A 23,907-nucleotide genomic window follows, 5' to 3' on the forward strand; every position below is an offset into this window, starting at 1 on the left:
CAGCGCTGGTACCCGTCACAAACACATGCAGAGGCAAGTTAAATGTTCACCTGGACAAATATGGTAGCATTTTGAGGTAAGTCAAAATTTGGAATTGCATCAGACATAATTGTGGTCTCTGATACGTCAAAATTAAAAATGTCCCCCCACACGTCTACCATAAAAGAATTTTTTCCAATCTTTACTAAAGCGTCGATTAGTGTTACACTGAGGAAACCAGTTTGGGGAATGTGGAAATGTGTTCTTTGTTTGTTTTTCGAACAGGAGGAGCGGAAGAACTAAATGTTTACCTCACAGATTTTCCCCGATCCAAAACACATCCAGGGAAAAACATATTTTTAATAAACTCTTTTTCTTTTATGTTTTGAATAATATTTTATTTTTCGAAATTGATGCAAAAATAAACGTCATACGTCTGATATTCACTTTTCCTCGGGGTGACCTCTGGAATTTCTTCACTACGTTCATAAATATGAAGTCATGACAATAACATATATTTACAAAATATTTAAAGAACATCCTTTGATAACACTTGCAATTGAATAGTTTTTTCAAGTGTATCTACACAAATATTGTTTTTCCAATTTTCTCCTTTTAAAAGGCAGCATTTGAATACGGACCTTCCAATCAATGTGTAATGGCTTAAAATCTTAATAAAACATCGCTCATTTTTAAATTTAATATGAAGTTCAACTGTTAGGTTACCGGTACTGCTTGTCTTCATCTTAAAGGGACTATCCTCCACGACATAATGTAAATGTTGGCGCTAGGTCTAGATAATCAGTATGTACATCAGAAAAAAACCCTGGGCCTGCCACTTAATCCGAGAGTAGTGTCCCCTTAACTTGGCAACAACAACACCCCTCCGTAGCCGGAATTCAGTAATACATGAATTGCATCTGCAGTTGTACTACGTATAGCAAACCAGATTTCTTCTCCAGCCTTGAGCTCCGTCACCGAGTTAATAACGGCAGTGTCATACCAATGGTTCTCCGACGTGAAGGCTATCGCTCCTGCAATGATTGGTCCGCGCTTGTGGAGATGTAGATCAAAACGAGACTCCTCGCCATACTTCATGACGTTAGCCCAGAACAGGTACGTCCCAGCTACGGGCGCTGTGAATCGCCCCGTGTTGCTGTCGTAGCCGTTCCCGGTGTTGTACGACACTGTGTCGAACTTGAGCGTGGTGCTGCTTGCTTGTCCGAACGATGGGAGCTCATAACGTGAATTTCGAACTTGAAACTTTACATCCGGTTTGGGGGTAGCTGTGTAGAAGAGAAATGCGTTAGACAGTGAGTTATGGTTTCGCTGCTGTTAACAATATTCCCACAATTTAATGGTTGGGGGATGAATTAATGGTTACATTCCAGCATAATATTGCTGAGTGCGGCCTTACACAACAAACACACGAAATACATGTTGCACTTTTATAATTACGAAATCACCCGCTGCAAAGAATAAGTTAATACTTAACGTTGAATCGGCAATGTATCATTCATATAGTGACGAGTAAGTGGATGAGCACGATTTCACGCCGCTTTTAGCAACATTCCAGCAATAAAACGATGGGGAACACCAGAAATGTACCAATGAGGGGAATCGAACCCAGGACTTCGGCGTGACGTGCGAACGCTTTAACCACGAGGCTACCACTCCGCCTTTATAGCGATGAGAACTTATCATAAATACTTCAAAGCTAACTGGACAGACAAAAAGAAAATACATCAAGATGAATATGAGAAACGAAGACGGTGACATAACGTGGTGTGACACATTGATCGGTGTAGTGAAGTACACAGTGAGTGAGTGAGTTGGGTTTAACGCCGCTTTTAACCTTATTCCAGTTATATCGCGGCGTGTCAGCTTAATGTGGGAGGAAAGCGGGTCTCAGACGCTTACCACTTCGGTGAAACCCACGAGCACGGGTATGGTGCTGACAAACATAGAAACATAATCGGGGCGATGCGGGATTCGAACCCACGACCTTAGGTTTCTGGCGTGCCCAAGGGACGCAACTCTGCACAGCGAATCGCGGCGCCTTAGACGACTGGGCCACCCGTGCCCCCTGTGAAGTACACAGACACCGAGTACGTTAAAATGCCGCAGTGCAAGTTAGATAGGTAAATAAATAGATATCATGTATTAATAAATAGTCTTTCAATACACCGCCCATAAACTGAGATTTGGACAACTTTTCATACATCATTCTTGATACATCCCGGATTAAATAGGGTAGCATAGACATCTAGTCTATGAAATGAACATATTTCAAAGAAAATTACAGTTATAAAATATAATACATGTATAAAGGAGCCCAGAGGTTTTCCTCATTTTTAGAGTAATCTAGACTTGCTATACTTTATAGACTTGCATGGGCTGTATTAGATACATTTGTGGCAGCGTTTGTATGACAGACTAAGGGTATCACGTCTCTGATAAATAGCCCGTTACCATCAATTATAACGACACGACGCTAAAAATATCGCTCCAATCTGAAGTTGCTGATGGGGATGATGACGAATGGGACATCACCTAATCTATGTGGCAAATGGACCCAGGACAAACCACCGCTAGGTGCGCTCCAGGTAAACCTGGAGTCGTACATGCTACGTCAATAGGAGAGTAATTCCTCAATTTGAGCACTGCACATCTCGCCCCTCTGTTGCGAGAGGCTGGATGGTAGGTCTCACCCCATTTGGGGGCACGGGTGGCCCAGTCGTCTAAGGCGCCGCGATTCGCTGTGCAGAGTTGCCTCCCTTGGGCACGTCAGAAACCTATGATTGTGGGTTCGAATCCCGGTTCGCCCCGATTATGTTTCTAGGTTTGTCAGCACCATACTCGTGCTCGTGGGTTTCACCGAAGTGGTAAACGTGTGAGACCTGCATCACTTTGGGCTTTCCTTCCATATTAAGATGACAGCCCGCGATATAACTGGAATATCTTTAAAAGCGGCGTTAAACCCAACTCACTCACTCACTCACTCACTCACTCTATAAAAAGGTAATTGTATGTGGCAAAGATATACATTCTTATGTTTAGATGAATTAATGTATATGGTTGTTTTGTATGTGAGATCTGAATAAAGTTTTTTCCTGATACTAAAAATAACTAAACATGAGTGAGTGAGTATGGTTTTACGCCGCTTTTAGCACTATTACAGCAATATCACGGCGGGGGACACCAGAAATGGGCTTCACACATTGTACCCATGTCGGATTTCGGCATGACGAGCGAACGCTTTAACCACTAGGCTACCCGACCGCCCCACTAAAACATGAATATACTCACGTATTGTTTCTGCTAATGATCGTATTTCATGAGCGTTGGTGCTGACGTTTGACGCCACAGACGTCAGGTTCAAGGCCATGACCGACATGTTGGAGGTCATATGCAGAATTTCCAAAGAGGTCGTTTGAAGGTCAAGGTCAGTGGTGTTGATACGACCTTGAATATCTGACAATTCAGAGTGAATGTTCTCAAAGGTAGAAGCTGACTTATTCACGTTGGATTCAATGACCATGACATCTGTTTGCAGAGAGCTGATTTCTCTGGACTTGACTCTAATAAATGCTTCAGTTTTGTTGACAGCGATCTGCAGACCCGCCAGTTCGGATTGGACAGTGCCGATGTTTTTTGACAAGGCGGTCCAGCGTTCTGGAAGATAAAGGTTAGGTCAGCGTATGTTTTTGATTGTTTTTTCGTTTGTTGTTTGTTTTGTTGTTTAACGCCGCACTCAGCAATATTCCAGCTATATGACGGCAGTCTGTAAATAATCGAGTCTTGACCAGACAATCCAGTGATTAATATCATGAGAATCGATCTAAGCAATTGGGATCGATGACATGCATCAACCAAGTCAGCGAGCCTGATCACCCGATCCCGTTTGTTGCCTCTTACGACAAGCATAGTCGCCTTTTACGGCAAGCATGGGTTGCTGAAGACCTATTCCACCCCGGATCTTCACGGGCCTGTAATTAGGACGTTTGGTTTTCACTCTAAACCTATACACCTCTCATATAGTTCTCAGTATAGGAATCGTATGATACGCCAGAAAGTTTACAATCACATCACATCATACTGGGTTCCAATTCACTGCTGGATGAACAGACGGAAATGAGCAACAGATCTTGACTGAGGTACGGAAGCCTTTTCGGGCCATTTATTGTTTGTTTTTTGTTGTTTTGGTTTTCATGAAATTTCAAGTGAGTATCCCAAAATTTCAAGATGTTTTATTGAAATTTCCAGATACATACTAAGTTGAAATTTCAGGATAACAAAATTTTTAAATTTCCAGATGATAAGATATCTTGAAATTTTAACTTAGTATCTTGAACATTCAAGAAAAAAATAATAACCAAATGGCCCCAAAAGGCTTCCGTACCGAGGTTACACCACGTGTAAAATATTTTTGACTGTGGGGGCAAGACGAAAGTCCGAGAAATTTTCCTGAATCAGCTAAACACAGTCACCTCGACCAACTTTGTTCAACTCTGCCTGGGGGCGGTCGGGTAGCCTAGTGGTTAAAGCGTTCGCTTGTCACGCCCAAGACCCGGGTTCGATTCCCGACATGGGTACAATGCGTGAAGCCCATTTCTGGTGTCCCCCGACTCGATATTGCTGGAATATTGCTAAAAGCGGCGTAAAATCATACTCACTCACTCACTCAACTCTGCCTGATTTGTAAACTGATTTGTGAATCTTTGCGGCGCACAGGACCACGTGCCATCACGTGTTGGCAATAGTCCAGCAATATCATTGTTGGAACAACAGAAAGGGTTTCGGGCCGGGATTTGGGCGTGGCGAACCATCACTTGAACCACTGGGTAATCTCAGAACCCCCTCAAGTGTCAGTAGCAACAGCGATGGTGTAGATGGTGGTCACATCTTCATCTTCCCGAGGCAAGGGTGACGATATAAGTCCAGTTTCCGGACTTTTCCCTTGCGTTGGGAGTGAGTGAGGGAGTATGGTTTTACGCCGCTTTTAGCAATATAACAGCAATATCACGGCGGGGGACACCAGAAGTAAGCTTCACACATGTCGAGAATCGAACCCGGGTCCTCGGCATGACGAGGAAACGCTTTATCCATTTGGCTACCCCACCGTGAATATCCGGTGTAGAATAGGTCTTCAGCAATCCATGCTTGCCGTAAAATGTGACTATGCTTGTCGTAAAAGGCGACTAACGGGATCGAGTGGTCAGGCTCGCTGACTTGGTTGATGCATGTCATCGATCCCAATTGCGTGGATCGATGATCATGACATCGATCACTTGATTGTCTAGTCCAGACTCGATTATTTACAGACCGCTGTCATATAGCTGGAATATTGCTGAGTGCGGCGTTAACAACAAACCAACAAAACAACCTTTGCCTCGGGAAGACGTAATGTCCTGTAATAACACCAAAGATAAACATCACTTACTTGTATACCTCGATCTGACATTGCTAAGAATGCGAGACGTTTTTAACACAGTGGGTGTGATAGAACTGATGTTGCGGCGAAGGTTTGCAAGCTTCGATTGCGCAGACTCAATAGCCTTGTGGTTTGTTTTCACATCTGAAGACGTCTTCTCGGCGGTTTCTCGAATAGCGTCCAGTTCGTATCGAAATGCCTGCGTGTCCTTGGTCGCCCTGTCTGTGTCCTCCTTGATCAGCCCGAACTGCGCATGTAGCCGGGCAAGGTTGAACTCAACGTCAGACGCCGTACTGTTGATCTTCAGTAACGTCGTGGCCACGTCATCTTTCACTGACGTGATGTCCTTCGTCATATTATTCCATTGGTCTGAAACAGGAACCATACGTCATGATAATATATGCAATAACGGTTAGCCCGAAAACAAAGAAAAGCAAAAAAAACAAAACGGTTTGGGAGATATCTATGAAACACGTTTTGTCAAGGCTGATTGGATGTCCATAATCATATCGTGCTCTGCAATGTTAATTATAGGTCACAATATATATATATATATATATATATATATATATATATATATATATATATATATATATATATATCGCCAATGAATGTTGCGGGTTCGAATCCCGGTTCGCCCCGATTATGTTTCTAGGTTTGTCAGCACTATACCCGTGCTCGTTGGTTTCACCGATGTCTGAGACCTGCATCACTTCGGGATTTTCTCTCACATTAAGCTGACACGCCACGATATAACAGGAATACTGTTCAAACCCACGTTAAACCCAACTAACTCACTAAAATTGTACACAGATAAGAACTTCGTGGGGGCTCGAGATGGAATGGGTCCCCAGACATCTCTGCTGGCCGTAAGAGATGACACGTAGATTGGCTCGTTGACGTGGTTCACAACACGACATACCAATACGGTGTGACTCGTTGCTCACGTCATCGATCAGTGGATTGGGTGGCCTATCTACAGACAGCCGTCATATAGTTGGAATAGTGCGGCGTTAAACAACAAACAAACAAAGTCATGTTAGTTATAGGCTTACGGTTCATATCAGCTCTAACAGACAGAGCAAGCTGCGTGGTCGCCTCCAGGTCGGTACTAGTCGCGTTTAACCTCCGGCGAAGGGTAGACAACTCTGACTGGACTGTCTCGGCATCCATTGCTGTATGGGTCAAGTTGGTCCTCGCCTCGTCCAGACCGTCTGTCAAACTATTAATGTTATTGGCGTTGTCCTTGACCATTTGATCAGTGATGTTTGCTTTCATATGGAGATTGGACAATTGCAGTTGAAGGGTGTTTACACCCTTGGTGAGACTCTTCCATTTTCCTGAAATGGAAAAAAAAACCACAATAAATATTCCTGCTAAAAAAGGCCGATTGTACTTTTCGAATTTGGTCATTACATGAATGTCGTTTGCTCACATGTTCTAAATTCTGGATACACGAGTGGCCCAGATGGATGAGGCGGTACAAGTCGCTGTGTGAGTTGCGTCCCTTGGTCGTGTCAGGATCCCACGGGTTCCATCCTGGATTCGCCCTGGTTCTGGTTCTATGTAAGCCATAAGGACGTACAACCTGCATCACTTTGGGATTTCCTCCATTTCATCAAATTGACGTGATGTGGTGTAAATGAGGCACAATTCAAGCTGGGCGAGCAGTGAGCGAGCAATGGTCTAGCTGCGTAACAACGCATCGATCCAAGCAATTGGGATAAGATGACATGCATCAACCAAGTCAGCCTGACCACCCGATCCCGTTAGTCGCCTCTTACGACAATCCTAGTCGCATTTTACGGCAAGCATGGGTTGCTGACGGTCTGTTCTAAAACATATCTTCACGGATTACGAGATGAGGCGATGCGACAAGGGGTTCAACATAGAGTTTAAGATGATGGCACTTATATAGCGACGTGCATATTATACCGACATCGATCCACGTAACTGGGATACGATTACCAACCAAGTCAGCGAGCCTGACCACCCGGTCCCGTTAGTCGCCTCTCACGGCAAGCATTTGTTTCTTAAGGCCAATTCTAAGCGGATCTGCGCGGGGTATATGAACAAGTCCTCTTTCAAGTTTCCTATTCGCAAGGAAGAACAGTTGGTTGGTTGGTTTGTTGTTAACGCCGCACTCAGCAATATTCCAGCTATATGGCGGCAATCTGTAAATAATCGAGTCGTGACAAGACAATCTAGTGATTGATATCATGAACATCCATCCACGCAATTGGGATACGATGACATGCTTCAACCAAGTGAGCGAGCCTGACCACCCGATCCCGTTAGTCGCCTCTTACGACAAGCATAGTCGCCTTTCACGGCAAGCATGGGTTGCTGAAGACCTATTCTACCCCGGATCTTCACGGGTCCAGTAAACACAGATGGACGTACCTGTAAACTCGGACTTAACGGAGTTTATTCTCTTTGTATTGGAGTCAATCTCTGAAGCAGTCTCCCTCACACTCGACTGAGTGCTTCTCAGCTCTGCTACCAGCTCCTCCACATCCACTGAAGACTTGTCCACAACTGTCCTCATGACCTTGACCTCTGAATCAATTCGTTTGATGTCGTAAATGTTTGTTTGAACCTCCCGCGCTGTCTCGTTGAATCTCTCTGTAAGATCCCTCAGCTGCGTGTTCAATGTTCTCCCTGTCTCTAACGTCCTGTTGATGTCTGCTCCTTGACCGCGAAGTTCTGATTTAACGTACCAAAGTTCCTCCCTGTTGTCTTGAACTGATATATCAGTTCGGTTTAGCCTTTCAGTCAGAGCTAGCACTTCTGTATTTATTTTTCCAGCGTCTGATATTGTGTCGTAGAGACGTGTTCGTAGCCGGTGTATTTTAGAGTTTATCTCTTCAATGTCCTCAGTGTTCATCTTTGTGTTCCTACTGGTATCGTTTAGAAGCAGGGTAACGCCTGAAAAAACAACAACCCTGTGCTTTAAGACGGTGTGTATATATATGAGTAATTTGTTTAAGGCCAAAAATCAGCAAATCTTCTGGTTAATCGCGAAGACCTTTGAATGTTTCACTGGGGACCAGCCAAACTATTGGTCAGATTGTCTAATGCAATGAAATCTCCTTGTTATTCCAGCCGTAAAACAACTCTCACTCCGTCATACGATGCATCTCGGGGCAAATATTACTATGCGATTACACAATGATACAATGTACAAGGGATATCTTCCTCGTTATTTTAACTATTTTATCGAAATTTCTTCGCTATTTCAATTATTTACTCGGTATTTCAATTATTTTGCTTCGAGTTTTCTGCTTGTTATTCTCGTTATTTCGAGGTTTTTTTTTACAAAATAATTGAAATAACGAGAGAGAAAAATCGTGATTTCGAGTCTTTTAAATAGACTTGAAATAATGAGAAATATTCGAAGTAACAGGGAAAAACTCGTTATTTCGAGAAAATAATTGAAATAAGGAGAAAATAATCAATGTAACGATAAAGAACTCGAAATTTCAAAACATATTGGAAATAACGAGAATTGTCGATTCAAAAAATAAATTCTACCACAGTGTCACCATTAGGCTTTGGCGGATATTTTAGAGTTGTGGAAGGTTTACGATATTATCAACCAGTCTACCTAAGTGTTATCCGAATAAGCTATGAGACCGACCCTTGGGTTGAAAGGGCTGGCGTCGATATGTGTCTCTTGACATTGCCTGCATACATCAAATATTATCCTCTGATAGACGCCAGCCAGACAATTTATTTTTCAGGACATGTTTTTCTACACTCGCCCTCAAATCCCACAGAATATCAACCAGTCGGTCCCTGACTTATCAATATACAAAGTTACCTTCCACATTCGACTTCATGGACGTGAGTTCCCGCGCGTTTACAGCGATGTCTGCAGCGTTCTTCTTCACTCTTTTCTGGAGATTTGAAACCCGTGACTTCACATGACGGGCAGCGTCCTCCCCGCTGTTCACCCTCTCCTCCATCGTCGTCACCGCCGCGACCACACCCTGCACGTCCTCCCTCGTAGCTGCACCTGCGGTCAAGGTTTTGTTTAGCAAAACTTCACTTAAAATCATCCTGGTTTTTAAGTCCGAGACCTCTGTCTTGATGACCCAAGTACCATCGCTTGTTGCATTCAGTAGAGTCCCCATCGCCACCACCTCAGCGACCAGATCACGCACAGATTCCTTGTTCCGCTTTACAGACTCGCTGGTGGTGTTCGTGCTGTGGCGAAGCTGTGCAAGGTCCGACTTGATTACTTCCGCTTCTTTCAACATTCCCTGGATTCCCCTTTGCACAACGACCTGGTCTGACAGTAAGCTTTGAATACTTTCGGAGTTTTCTCTGACACTTGAATCGGATTGATTTAGATGGTTGAAAATAGTTGACACTTGAGTCGCTACAGATCCGATGTCTGTTCTTGTATCTGCAACACGGAAGAATCCCCTTAGTTAGTTTGTTTGTTTGTTGTTTAACGCCGCACGCAGCAATATTACAGATATATGACGGCGGTCTGTAAATAATCGAATCTGGACCAGACAATCCAGTGACTGACATCATGACCATCTATCCACGTAATTGGGATACGATGACATGCATGCGAAGTCAGCGAGCGTGACCACCCTATCCGGTTAGTCGCCTCTTACGACAAGCATAGTCGCCTTTCAGGACAAGCATGGGATGTTGAAGACCTATTCTACCCCGGATCTTCACGGGTCTCCAGTTAGTACGTGAAGCGGTATATGGTTGCGATATTGCGAATGTGACGTTTAATATTAACTCACTAAACAATGTGTTTTGTGGTTGAAAATAGTTGAATATGATTAATAGACAGTATGTCCTCAGACAGTATGTTATAAGGAAATGCTTAATGAATGTATTTTCCACTCTTATATACATGTACAAGACGTATATATTTATAGAAAGTGTTTCATGACGCAACCCGTGTCCCCTTATTATTATTATTATTATTATTAAAAATATACACACAATAGAGGGGGGACAGTAAGATAATACAAATATAATAATAAAGTTGTAGCGTTCGAAAAGGTTTAGGTTAACACTGATGAAATCGATGAGCACGGTTATAGTGCTGACAACCCTCTAAACATAATCTGTGCGAATCCACAATCATAGGTACCTGGAGAACCTAAGGGAGGCAACTTACTTTGCACAGCAAATTGCGGAACCTGAGATATGGCCACTGGTGCCCCAAGAGAACATGGCTTAAGATTTGCACTGACCTGACACCGCGGATTGCAGTGATTTTATGTCCGCTTCGTTCGACGCTAAAGTTGAACGTGAAGTGTTCAGACTTGAAAACAGTGCTGAAATATTTACTCTGGCAGTGCGGATGTCCTGGGTGTGTATTTCAATATCTGAATCCACATGAGCAAGTCGAGAGCGTATATCTGATACCTCTGATTTCATTTCCTCACTATACAGCAGAGTTGTGTTAACATGACCATCAACACGAACCAGTTGTGACTTGAGTTCGGCTACATCTTCCCTGCTCGCCGTGAATTCATCATGGGTCCTATTTAATTTCTGTTTTAAGACCGAGACGTCTGACCTGGTCTCTTCAGCGTCCAGTCTCGTTCTACGTAACTTTGTCCTCAGCGCAAGTACCTCTCCACTTAGAAGCGTCAAATCGTCCTTGGCAGTCCGCACATCTGCATCTGTGGTATTCAGTCCCACGCGAATTGCTGATAACTCCACCCCAATGTCTTCACTGTTTCTGTTAATAACACTAACATTTGACATAACACGCGTTACGTGTGTTTGTACGTTGACAATGTCCGTCTCGAAGGTTTTTAACAGAGATATGGATCTATTGGCATCTGATTTGAGTTGAAACAATTCCTGCTGTACGTCTGTAGTACCCTGAGCGGCATCACTGATGCTTCTCTCCATCCTAAGAAGCTTGGATTCCATCTGACGGATGCCGCCAGCGTTACCGGCCACGGAAGAAGCTGTCCTGTTGATGCTGTGACGGAGAGAGGACAACTCGAAGGCTAACTCCTCGGAGCTCATGGCTGTGTCATTCCGCAGATCAGATTTGAAGGACACAATTTCTTCAGTTACGTCTTTCAATCTTTCTGTAAATAAATACAATAAGCTACGTTTTATAACGAACACGCTTATAACAAATTGGTGGATATAACGAACTGTTTTTTTTCTTTCTACGGTTAAAACGAACTAAAATTTGTGGTCCCTTTGAGTTCGTTATAACCGTAGTTTACTGTAGTGAGTGGCGTGGATTTTGTTTTGGTTGAGCAATATTCCTGAAACATCAGCACGGGTGAATACAAGAAATGGTTTGGTACCTATGTGCGGAATCGAACCTAGACTTTCCGGGTTACCACAAGGCTGCCCCGTGAATTAGTTGGTTGGTTGGTTTGTTGTGAAACGCCGCACTCAGCAATATTCCAGCTATATGACGGCGGTCTGGAAATAATCGAGTCTGGACCAGACAATCCAGTGATTAATATCATGAGCATCGATCCACATAATTGAGATACGATGCCATGCATCAAACCAAGTCAGCGAGCCTGACCACCCGATCCTGTTAGTCGTCTCTTACGACAAGCCTAGTCGCCTTTTACGGCAAGCATGGGTTGCTGAAGGTCTATTCTAAAACAGATCTTCACGGATTACGAGACGAGGCGATGCGACAAGGGGTTCAACATAGAGTTTAAGATGATGGCACTTATATAGCGACGTTCATATTATACCGACATCGATCCACGTAACTGGGATACGATTACCAACCAATTCAGCGAGTCTAACCATCCGGTCCAGTTAGTCGCCTTCTACGACAATCATAGTCGCCTTTTACGACAGGCATGGGTTGGTGAAGACCTATTCTACCCCGCATCTTCACGATTCCCGTGAATAAGTAGAAAGTGTTTCTGATATCAAATATCTCAACACAATTCGTGACACAACTCTCTGATATTGCTTCATGACATTTTGATATATTTGACGCCAAAAGACAAGATGTGGAGACAATATGGTTTTTGGAATTGAGCGACTTAAAAACGCCGCATCACCATTGTGTCAGCGAGCAATCGATAGGGCCAGAATTAACTGTGATGTGCCCTCATTACCAAGAGTATGTGTCCCAATGACATGTACTCGACACCATTTATGACGTCATGTTAACACGTCTGTTGACGTAATAAATAGAGGATATTTGAGTGTTGATTGAAATATCATGATTCTCATCGAGTGGTCACGAGTGAAAATATCCTCTTTTCCTCCCGAAACGAACAGTGAGTGAGTGAGTATGGTTTTACGCCGTTTTTAGCAATATTCCAGCAATATCACGGCGGGGGACACCATTGTACCCAAGTCGGGAATCGACCCGGGTATTCGGCGTGACGAGCGAATGCTTTAACCACTAGGCTACCCGACCGCCCCTTCCGAAACGAACAGTATCATTTGACAAGTGAAATGAGAAATTTAGTTTAAAACGAAACATTTTCGAGAGAATAACAAACAGCAAGAAGTGATATAATCTTCATATATGACCATCTGTCATTATTTTGCCTTGTCAGAGTGGAACTCACGTAAAAAGGACGAGCTTGACGCTAACGACACAAGGAGACAATTTAAGGGGAGTAACTCTTGTATGACAATAGTTCCGTGAAAGTGTTATGTTCACTGCAGTGAAAGTTTCACTTTTCTCCACTTCAGAAAACTCAGTCTTTCACACTGAAGTATATAATAAATAGAGGTTATCACGCGAGTGTGTTTGGGGATGGTAAATATCCTCCATTAGGAATAAACAATGTATTTAGCGAGCCTTGGCGAGCTAAATACATAGTGTTTATTCCTAATACAGGATATTTACCATCCCCAAACACACAAGCGTGATAACCTCTTTATCATATAATGTCATTCTTTAATTCTGTGCTTCAAAATCGCTTTCCCTCTCTCACAAACATTACCGAAACATTGCTAGTTTTCCTGGAATGCGCGCATTAATATTTATTACGTCACAGGGTAAGTGATGTGTCAGTCGGACAGTGACAGTAGCCAATATAGTTCCAACTGAAATCTGTTTCTTATACACTGGCGAAGCAACATATACGCAAAACAACAATTGTTTTTAATTGCCTTTCGCGGCAATCCATCGGTCTGTTCGCTAGAGTAACTGCCCTTTGTCAAAGGGAAGCTACTCTAACCCTAGTCTATGAGACGTCACGGCCATGGCCAGACGTTGTTGACAGTCGGTCTGTCCTGTCATAACGTTAAGAAGTGTAGTCAGATGTACACAGAGAGACAAACCGAAACAGGGTAACAATTCAAACATATTTCGGCCAAATCCAACAATTTTAATTTGTGGAGACGGTTTCAAGCCGCAGAGGTCTACAAGCACAGATATGGCTACTGATCCCGCTTGGCTAGGCCTAGTGCCCTCGCAAAATTGTTTCGAAATTTATATCTCCAATGTTGCCCAAACTTAGAAAATGCCTTAGCTACGTCACAGTTAGACACTGCTTTTCAGTGTATTAGACTGTTCTTTTGATAATGATAGCAATTATCCCTGTAGTTTATCCAGATTCCCGATGGTCAATTCTGACTCGATCGCCAAATTACGAGGGCGACGCCATGTTTGTTTATAAACAGTGAAAGTAGTCCCTACTTGACCTTTGATATTTGCATCTCTATCCGCATATGACCCCAACGGATATCGTTTTTATCCGTTGGCTTTATCCTGCCGAGAAACCTACCCATTATATCATAAATAGAGAATACTACACTCATTCTCACTTTCGCTTGGTCAGATACCATAGAAAGTTCTCGAGTTTTGTAAAAATGGTATCTAACGAGAATGCGTGGGTTTTTTCATTTATTAGCGCCGCCCTTTAAATCTCGAACCACACTCCGGCTGGGCAATCAAAATAGTTCGGTTTCCTTGATCTATCAGATAAATTTATACCCTATCGATACCATTTAGGAAGAGGGAAATAGAGTTCTCGCTAAAGACGTTTATGTTAACTGAACGACCCTATAATGAAGACGTGAAAATCAACAAACTCAAGTCTGTTTAGATGTCAGTGCCAGCTTCGAACGAAGGGCAAGGTCACCACCGGAATAAGAAAAGACAACCGTGATCTACTCACACCGCTTTACGCTAGATATCAATAGGGAATGGTTTTTTCACATTTGGGATGTTTGTGCCTCGAAAACAGAAGTCAGGCACACGTCCACGGAGTTTTCGAATGATTGGAACTGTTCACTGAGTGATCTGGTCATGAAAATCTTGTATGTTAATTCATGAACAAACACCCTCGGAAGCAATGTAACAAAATATGCTTCGAATGGGGACACTGATGGCACAACCGGAGCATCCATGGTATGCCTAGATATCAGTCCGGATAGTTTTAACTGACTTCATTTCACCACGCCTAACCTTTTACGTTAAATCAACCTGAAAGTCGCGAAAGTGGTCGGGTGCATCATTCTCGTAGGGACCCTGGATCTATCGGTAGTCGTACATTGCATATGGCTGTATCTCGATTATAAAAGGTCAGTCGTAGCTCTATGCATAACTGACCGCCTCCGTGGTCTAGTGGTAGAGCGTCCGCCCGGAGAGCAGAAGGTCCGGGGTTCGATCCCCGGCCGCGTCATACCAAAAGACGTTTAAAGATGGTACTTGTTGTTACCCTGTCTGGCGCTCGGCATTAAGGGGCTGACACAAGGACTGGTCGGCTCAGAGTCAGTATACTGTGTCTGTGTGGGGTATTCATGTTAAACTGGCATGGTATCTCAGTGAGCTAGCACTATAAATCGGCATCAGTCCGGACTAGTACCAGCAGCCACACTCACACACACGTGCATGCACGTCGTTATATAAGTGCAATAATCTTGGACGCGACGTTAAACCCAATTTCACATCACCTCACATCTATGCGTAACTAATAAAGAATGCAAAGCGAAGTTTATGCGTTTGGTTTAATAACGTGTGTATAAATTTCTCGCTTTCATGAGATTCCTTCAGTTCCGCCTGGTAGTTATTAAAGCGATTGGCGTCTGGCGATTTTCTTATGAATGAAAAAAGTAGTTCCGGTGTGGCAGAGGCACGGTTATCCAATCAAAACGAGTAAAACGAGGTCAACCTTGTACGACACACGTCACTCTCCTACCCAGAGTTCCATGCGGCCGGCAGCCAGCTAGCATAGTACCTCTGCCACAGGCCAGCGCCATGTGACGATTCGTCACATCTTTCACAGTCCATTCAAGATATTGCATATGCTTTTCATCCGTTTCATGTTTGACAAGTCTACACATTTTCATAAACAAATGTCAAAGAATGGTTAACTTCCATTGAGAAAGTATGCAAATACGTAAAAATCTATTTGTTTTTGCGTAGTTATCCTATGTTTACATTGGTTGTACAGCTCCACGTGCTGTCATCGAAGCCCAACGGAGAGCTAGCGACACGGTCACTTTGATGCATAAATATATATTGTCATGCAACTCACTGTCGCAGTTGTAGTAGCATATCTATATAGTTATGCAAAACAATATGTAAAGCGCCCCCAAATACTTGCATTAGTCCGGTATATACTGATTTCTGAAAAGCGCGTTTGTTTACAAACAAGAGAAAAGTCGGGTAACGTGATATGCAAATTAGCCTGTGGCAGTGGTGTTAAGCTGAGTCACCACTGCGACGGAGTGTGGACACACGTGTGACGTACGTATTTAGTATCTTACCACCTGTATCTTATAATAAAGACGCCATTGTTCAAAGTCACTTGTGACGTCACGCTAGCAAAGTCGAAGCGTATCATTGATGACGTCATGTTGAACCTGTCAATATGATTTCCGATAAGAAGACACTAATCCTACAATACAGCTGATTATAACGTTTGGCTTTATATAGTAGGTTTGTGTGTAAATCCTACCGATTGAACAAATCCAATGTTATTCGAGTATTTTCTTCACCTTTCAAACTTTCTGACACTATATTTAGTCGCCCCTAGTGATTTCCCCATGTATAAATCTGGGTGCCGTTGTACAAAACAACCTTAGCGCTACGACTGTCGTAAGTCTATGTTAAGGCATGGAAGTTACGATCATCTTAGCGCTTAGGTCGCTTTGTACAACGGCAACCTGCACATTTAATTAAAAAACAAGATCTTTAAACTTCATAAAACTATTTTTTGATTTCATCTTGATATATTTAGGTACAGATCACTTAAGAGGGGTGTATTTTCGGCCGCAGCTTGAAGACAAATGTTTTTCAAAACCCTATAGCCAATTATTCCTACGATTTTTTTTGGAACAAATACCCCCTTCCCTAAATATACCTTTAAATCACTGAACATGGAGCATTTAGAGCCGTTACACTATCAAAAACATTGATAAAAAACTTGGTCAAAGTCCATTTTGACCAAGTTTTTGATAGCGTAACATGCTGTTAAAATCTTTGACAAAGTTTATGACGGACTTTGATTGAATAGAAACCGATCCTATGACGTTGATTTAATTTAGCCAATCAGAATGCAAGGAACATTTACCCCTTTTCAACCGGAAGTGCAAAGAGTCAACTCAAAATGAACGAACTATTTTAGACCTACTAGATGTTGGATCAATTAATTGATTTAGTTCAACAACGAACAGTTATTCTCGGGACCAAATACGCCTTTGCCTACCAACATGGCAATACACAAAATACTCATAACAACAGCAAAATATTCTTTGTCAGTAGCATCCATCTTGGCAAGATAATTCCCGCCAAAACATTGACGGCCTGTCAAAAACTTTGATGAGTGTAAACAGGTCAAAGTTTTCTTTGACCAAGATTTTGATCAAAGTGTTTGTTAGTGTAACGGGGGCTTGAGGGGTAGGAAATGATTATGCATACTCACTCTCTAATTCTCCCTCCAAACTTGCCTGTGCCCAGATCAGCGTGTGGTTGACCTGTGTAAGGTCTGATCTCAACTCTAGATTACCCATAACAGTTTGGTTGACCCTTCCCTCACTCACTGACAATGCAGATCTTAACATGTGTATTGCCTTGGTGTTTGCCTGTATGCTGGTGTCCGACGTATTGACGCGTATACTGAGAGAGGTAAACTTGTTGCCCAATCCATCAGTTCTTCTTCCAAGCCTATTAAATCTCGTCCGAACGTACTCCTTGAATGTTTGAAATTCAGCATCTGTGTTGTTAACCGTTAATCGCAAGGTGGACAAGTCTGTCATCACTTCTTCCATATTCAGAGTTGACATGTTTAGTCTCTTCTGCATCAGTGCAGCGTCACGTTGAAGAAGCTGTATGTTTTCTTTGTTCTCTGCGACTGTTGAATCCGTTCTATTGAAAGTCACACGAAGCGTTGAAAAATCCGACCTAAGGTGTTCAGTATCCGAACTGGTCTTCTTAACGTCTGTCCTTAACATACTAACGTCTGTCAGGAGACTTTGAATACTGTCTCTGTCTGCTCGCAAATTCGAGGCTGCTGTTTTGAGTGACACACGTAGATCAGTGACGTCAGTTTGCAAATCGCCAACGTTGAGCTGAGTCCTGTTCACTTGTGTTCGTACCGTGATGAGGTCGCTGTGCAGACTGTGGAGGCTCTGGCGGTTGTGCATGATGGAGGAGCCTCTCTGTTCAAATTTTTGACGAAGAGATGATACATCTGACCTCAAGTCATCAGTTTTCCAAACTGTCTCATTCACTGTCTGACCAAGCGTTGCTAGATCTGCCCGGACAAATCCAGTGTCTGAGACTGATCTATTTACAATATCGCGAAGAGCTGATAATTCTGACCTGAAAGCCTTATTGTTTGAAACGGTTTTGTTAATAGTCTGGCTAAGAGCTGATAATTCTGACCTGACATCCTTATTGTTTGCGACAGATTTCTTAACTGTTTGTCGAAGAGATTTTAATTCTGACCTGAAATCCTTATTGTTTGAGAGAGTTGTGTTAACAGTCTGGCCGAGGGACGATAATTCTGACCTGAAATGCTTATTGTTTGAGACAGTTTTGTTAACTGTTTGTCGGAGAGATTTTAATTCTGACCTGAAATCCTTATTGTTTGAGACAGTTTTGTTAACAGTCTGACTAAGAGATGCTAATTCTGACCTGAAATCCTTATTGTTTGAGGCAGTTTTGTTAACAGTCTGGCCAAGAGATGATAATTCTAATCGAAAATCCTTATTGTTTGAGAGAGTTGTGTTAACAGTCTGGCTGAGGGACGATAATTCTGTCCTGAAATCCTTATTGTTTGAGACAGTTTTGTTAACAGTCTGGCTAAGAGATGCTAATTCTGACCTGACATCCTTATTGTTTGAGACAGTTTTGTTAACAGTCTGGCCAAGAGCTGATAATTCTGACCTGAAATCCTTATTGTTTGATACAGTTTTGTTAACAGTCTGGCTGAGGGACGATAATTCTGACCGAAAATCCTTATTGTTTGAGACAGTTTTATTGACAGTCTGGCTAAGAGATGTTAATTCTGACCTGAAATCCTTATTGTTTGAGAGAGTTGTGTTAACAGTCTGGCTGAGGGACGATAATTCTGACCTGAAATTCTTATTGTTTGAGACAGTTTTGTTAACAGTCTGGCTAAGAGCTGATAATTCTGACCTGAAATCCTTATTGTTTGAGACAGTTTTGTTAACAGTCTGGCTGAGGGACGATAATTCTGTCCTGAAATCCTTATTGTTTGAGACAGTTTTGTAAACAGTCTCTCGAAGCTTTGATAGTTTTGACCGGAAGTTCTTACTGTTCGTGTCGGTTGTGTCAACATCCTGACGAATTGTTCTTAGTTCCGATCTGAAGTTTTCGGTGTCAAAGACTGTTCTATTGACATCCTGACGAAGAGTTGATAATTCCGACCTGAAATCTTCAGTTTTCGAATCTGTTCGGTTTACATCCTTACGAAGTTTCGATAGCTCTGACATTACATCATTGATGTTTGACGTTGTTCCGTCCATACTCTGTTGCACTCTGGACAGGTCTGTTCTCAGCTCAGAGGCGTCTGAGACGCTCTTGTTTAGCGTATACCACAGTGACTCGTCATTCAGAGCAGTTTTGTTAACAATTTGACGCAGTGACGAAAGTTGTGAGTTTATATTTGAGGTTGTCCTGTTCGTGGCGGTCTTCATGTCCTCCACGTGGTCATGCAGTATCCCCACGTCTGCTTGTATTGCCCTGACGTCAGCGCCTGTCTTGTCCACACTGAGGGAGAATGACGACAGAACTGACTTCACGGAGTTCACGTCTCCCTCAACACTGGCCATTTTTTCTGAAACGAGAAAGGGAATGAGTAGAAGGTTGTTTTTAAAAAAGTTTGTTTCTCTATATTTACTGCAAAACGTGAAACTAACGAGAGCGTGAATTAAATGCGAAAAGTGCGAGTCTTTGCTCGCATTATTAAACATCGCATTTATATCAACAATAAGACATTTTGGATTGCAGAAATACCAACTTAGACATACGCTGAAAACAAACAACTATGTATTCCACATCAATGTTTATTGAGCAGCACTTGTAACAAGTACTGCAAGTCCAGACAGACGCCACCCAACACGGTGTCTTTGCTCTTTGCGACTGCATCAAAGGCCGACACGAGCCAGCGCGCACGTATTGTTTTAGCTGAAGTATTCTACTCAGTGCTAATAAGCGGTGCTATTTGGTGTGAGATTGGATTAATGTAAGGTTGGATTAAGGTGAGGATTCTCCTGTAAACCTGACAGAGAACGTTTTGTTTAGATATAAATCTACTGATGCATTCATATTGAGTCGCATTTTTGGCTAGGGGCAAGGGGTCGCATTCTATTGGAGACGCATTAATTTCACGTTTTAAAGGATGTCAATAGAACAGTGTTTGACACAGACAACTTCAGATCAGAACTAAGAACAATTCGTCAGGATGTTTACAAAACTGTCTCAAACAAAAAGGATTTCAGGTCAGAATTATCAGCTCTTAGTCAGGCAGTTAACAAAACTGTCTCAAACAATAAGGATTTCAGGTCAGAATTATCAGCTCTTAGTCAGACTGTTAACAAAACCGTCTCAAACAATAATGCATCAAACTGCTTTTGAAATGTAGTTTTGTCTGTAAATAAAGTACTTCTTGGTTTTAATAGATCTGGAAAGTTGCTTCGTCAAGGGTTTGTTTGTGTGTTTGTTTGTTTGTTTTTTGTTTGACGCAACATTCAGCAATATTCCACCTATATGAAGGCGGTTTGTAAATAATCAGACAATCGAGAGATTAAGCGCTGCAGCAACCGCGGTTATATTCATGCAGATAGGACTCACCTGTCATGTCAAACTTCATGGCCACCATCTGCTGGGTGTTGGATTGCAGGTCAACTGTGGCCTGACTGAGATTGGTCTGAAGACCTTCCATCTGCGACTGTAACGTTCTGGCCTCCACAGCCGCTCCACGTGTGCTCCATCTCACCTCGTTCAGCTCTGACCTGAGTCCCCGGATGTCTTTATGGAGTCCCGTGCCGGTTTCATTGAAGATGGTGAGGATATTGCCCATGCCAGCTTTCATAGATTTAACATCAGACACCATTCCTGCATCAATCAATCAATCAATCAATCAATCAATCTTCCAGCTGAATGACGTCTGTCTGCCAATAATAGATTTTGAACCAGACATCCCAGTGATTCAAATTACGAGCAACATCCCATGTTGTCCCATTTTTTTAAACTTATTTTTTCACCACAAAGGTTTCAATGTATAAATCATCACTAAAACAATTAAAACAGGCCACCTTACTTACTGGTCAAATCGGACTTTAGGGAGTCGATGTTCTTTGAATTTGCTGTGACATCTAACACTATTCCTGTGGAATTAAGAATGGCGGTGGACAGATCCAAAGCATCCCTCCCATCACCGGAACTAGAGTTGCTGCTTTCCTTGAGTGCCATAATCTCCGAATCCATTTTCTGTATCAGCTGCCGATGGTCTGTCACTTTCGCAACGGTCACGTCATTCACGCGACTTACGTTTGCCACTTGAGAGCGTAGTTTCCTCACCCCCGTTTGTGCTCCATCCACGCTTGTTTTGAGGATATGCCACTCTAGCTTCAACCAGTTCAGACTCTCCCGATTCGCTGTAACATTAGCAGAGGCTTTGCTCATATTAAAACTCAAGATGGACAGCGCAGATTTGATGTCCTCCGTGTCAGTACTAGTCCTATTAACGATCGTCCTCATCCTTCTCATCTCCGCTCTCACTCTTTCCAAATCTCCGCCGTTGTTTCTGGAAACCGACGATCCCCTCAACACTCGTCGCACCTTATTATCGGTTGCGAGTAATCTCCCCCTGAATTTGCTAATCTCGATTATGTTTCCTTTAACGTGACCTTCAAGCAAGGTTAATCCCCGCTCGAGCCGGTTCACTTTCTCAACGATGGCGCTGTCAATGTATTTACCGAGTGAGCCAGATTGTATGAGGTCATTGACCCTCTCTTCAAGTGACGAGGTCATCCACGAATCAAGACGGGTGCGCATGTCCTTCTTCAGCCTCTGTTCCATTTGTCTCGACTCTGTGTTCAACTGTTCGTTCACCCTATACTCTATAGTGTCTAGATCGGCGTCAATTTTGTCCTTGACACGCGTCTCGAAGTCTGTTAGGTAGACTTTCAGATCACCGTATGTGAATATGTTTTGATATTCATAGTTAGGGTAATCTTCATAAGCGCTATGGACTGGGTGTATTAACAGGAGGAAACATATGGTCACGGCGATGGACATTTGTAGACACATCTGAAATAGTGGTAAAATTATTGGTTAGGTGAAGTGAAATTGTTCTAAACACCGCGTTCAAAATCATTGCCCTCATACAACGACGGGGGAACGGGTGGCCCAGTCGTCTAAGGCGCCGCGATTCGCTGTGCAGAGTTGCGTCCCTTGGGCATGCCAGAAACCTATGATTGTGGGTTCGAATCCCGGTTCGCCCCGATTATGTTTCTAGGTTTGTCAGCACAATACCCGTACTCGCGGGTTTCACCGAAGTCGTACACGTCTGAGACCTGCATCACTTCAGGCTTTCCTTCCACATTAAGCGGCGTTAAACCCAGCTCACTCACTCACTCATTCAGCGACGTACAGCATGTGTGTGTGTGGCTGCTTGTACTAGTCTGGACTCATGCCGATTTTACAGAGCTAGCCCACTGAGATACCGTGCCGCAGTTTAACATAGATATGCCACTTAGACACAGTATACAGACTCCAAATAGACCATGAAACTTTCATAAATGTTTGTAACGACATTTCTTGGCTTCTAGCCTCTTCTTCAAGTAAAGCCCCGCAAGCCCCGATACAAACAACGGAAAGATCTTGGTCATACAATGTTCATGTCTGAATATTAGAACCATGGACAAATGTAAATAAATATGGGACCTATCTCTAACAAGTTTTTATTTTTTATTTTTTTGTTTAACACGGCAGTTAAAATTTTTCCAGTCTGGACCAGACAATCCAGTGATTGACATCATGACCATCGACGCAATTGGGATACGATGACATGCATCAACCAACGTCAGCGAGCCTGACCACCCGATCCCGTTAGTTGCGATGATGAAGAGCACTTCTAACCCGACTCTTCATGGGATTGTCTCTAACATGAATAATATAAAAAGTATTTGATAATGTAAACAGTTATCAAGTGAGTGAGTGAGTTGGGTTTAACGCCGTTTTTAACAGTATTACAGTTATATAGCGGCGTGCCAGCTTAATGTGGGAGGAAAGCGCGAAGTGATGCAGGTCTCAGACGTTTACCTCTTCGGTGAAACCCACGAGCTTGGGTACGGTGCTGACAAACCTAGAAACATAATCAGATTCGAACCCACAATTCAAGATTTCTGGCATCCCCAAGGGACGCAACTCTGCACAGCGAATCGCGGCACCTCAGACTACTGGGCCCCCCGTGCCCCCACAGTTATCAAGCTCACGGTGAAAACAATCAATTATTGCAAGTTATTATAATCCAAGCAACGTCAGCGTTCATAGCCCGCGTTTGCACAATGAACTAATATGATGAAAATATTGGACAGTTTGGTTGCAAAAGTAACCGTTAGCATGCACACTATTTCAGATCAAGGGCAGTGTTGTGTCTCCAAATTTCATCAAAAGTTGTGCAGCAATTTACAACATTCGTGATGCACCAAAATTAAAATGCAAATATTATTTATATTTATAACAAATAAATACATCCTTACCTTAGTGCTCCACGAGTTACATATCCTTGACAATGTAGTGTCCTATATCTAGCCTGCTCACAACGCGTGCTTGGCACAACCGAACGTTGACAGATCACAGCGATAACAGCCTCATGACCATTCCACTTACATCAAGAATCAACTTCCGTGTAATCTCAACCTGAATATTGCGCTGGCGCTCGTTCACGCCTATATGGATAACGTGATGCCTTCTGGGTTGGATTTGAGTGAGTGAGTATCGTTTCACGCCGCTTTTAGCAATATTCCAGTAAGAATGGGCTTCACACATTGTACCCATGTCGGGTATCGAACCCGGG

The 23,907-nt window shown here is 42.9% G+C and overlaps 1 protein-coding gene across 1 annotated transcript; it reads right to left on the bottom strand.

Annotated features, from left to right (window-relative positions):
* Positions 1–389: 389 nt before the first annotated feature.
* LOC139461107 (uncharacterized) lies at positions 390–23,665 on the bottom strand. The gene is made up of 11 exons (XM_071242638.1): positions 23,591–23,665; positions 21,149–22,136; positions 20,676–20,939; positions 17,281–19,659; positions 10,642–11,496; positions 9,237–9,824; positions 7,817–8,341; positions 6,469–6,753; positions 5,423–5,782; positions 3,289–3,654; positions 390–1,265 (listed from the first exon to the last, which is right to left on the bottom strand). Exons 2-11 carry the CDS (start codon positions 22,134–22,136, stop codon positions 841–843), a joined length of 7,035 nt encoding a protein of 2,344 aa, XP_071098739.1. The 5' UTR covers positions 23,591–23,665; the 3' UTR covers positions 390–840.
* Positions 23,666–23,907: the final 242 nt, after the last annotated feature.

This window comes from Haliotis cracherodii, unplaced genomic scaffold, assembly GCF_022045235.1.
Source record: "Haliotis cracherodii isolate W230 unplaced genomic scaffold, xgHalCrac1.p SCAF_14, whole genome shotgun sequence".
NCBI classification, from domain to species: domain Eukaryota; kingdom Metazoa; phylum Mollusca; class Gastropoda; order Lepetellida; family Haliotidae; genus Haliotis; species Haliotis cracherodii.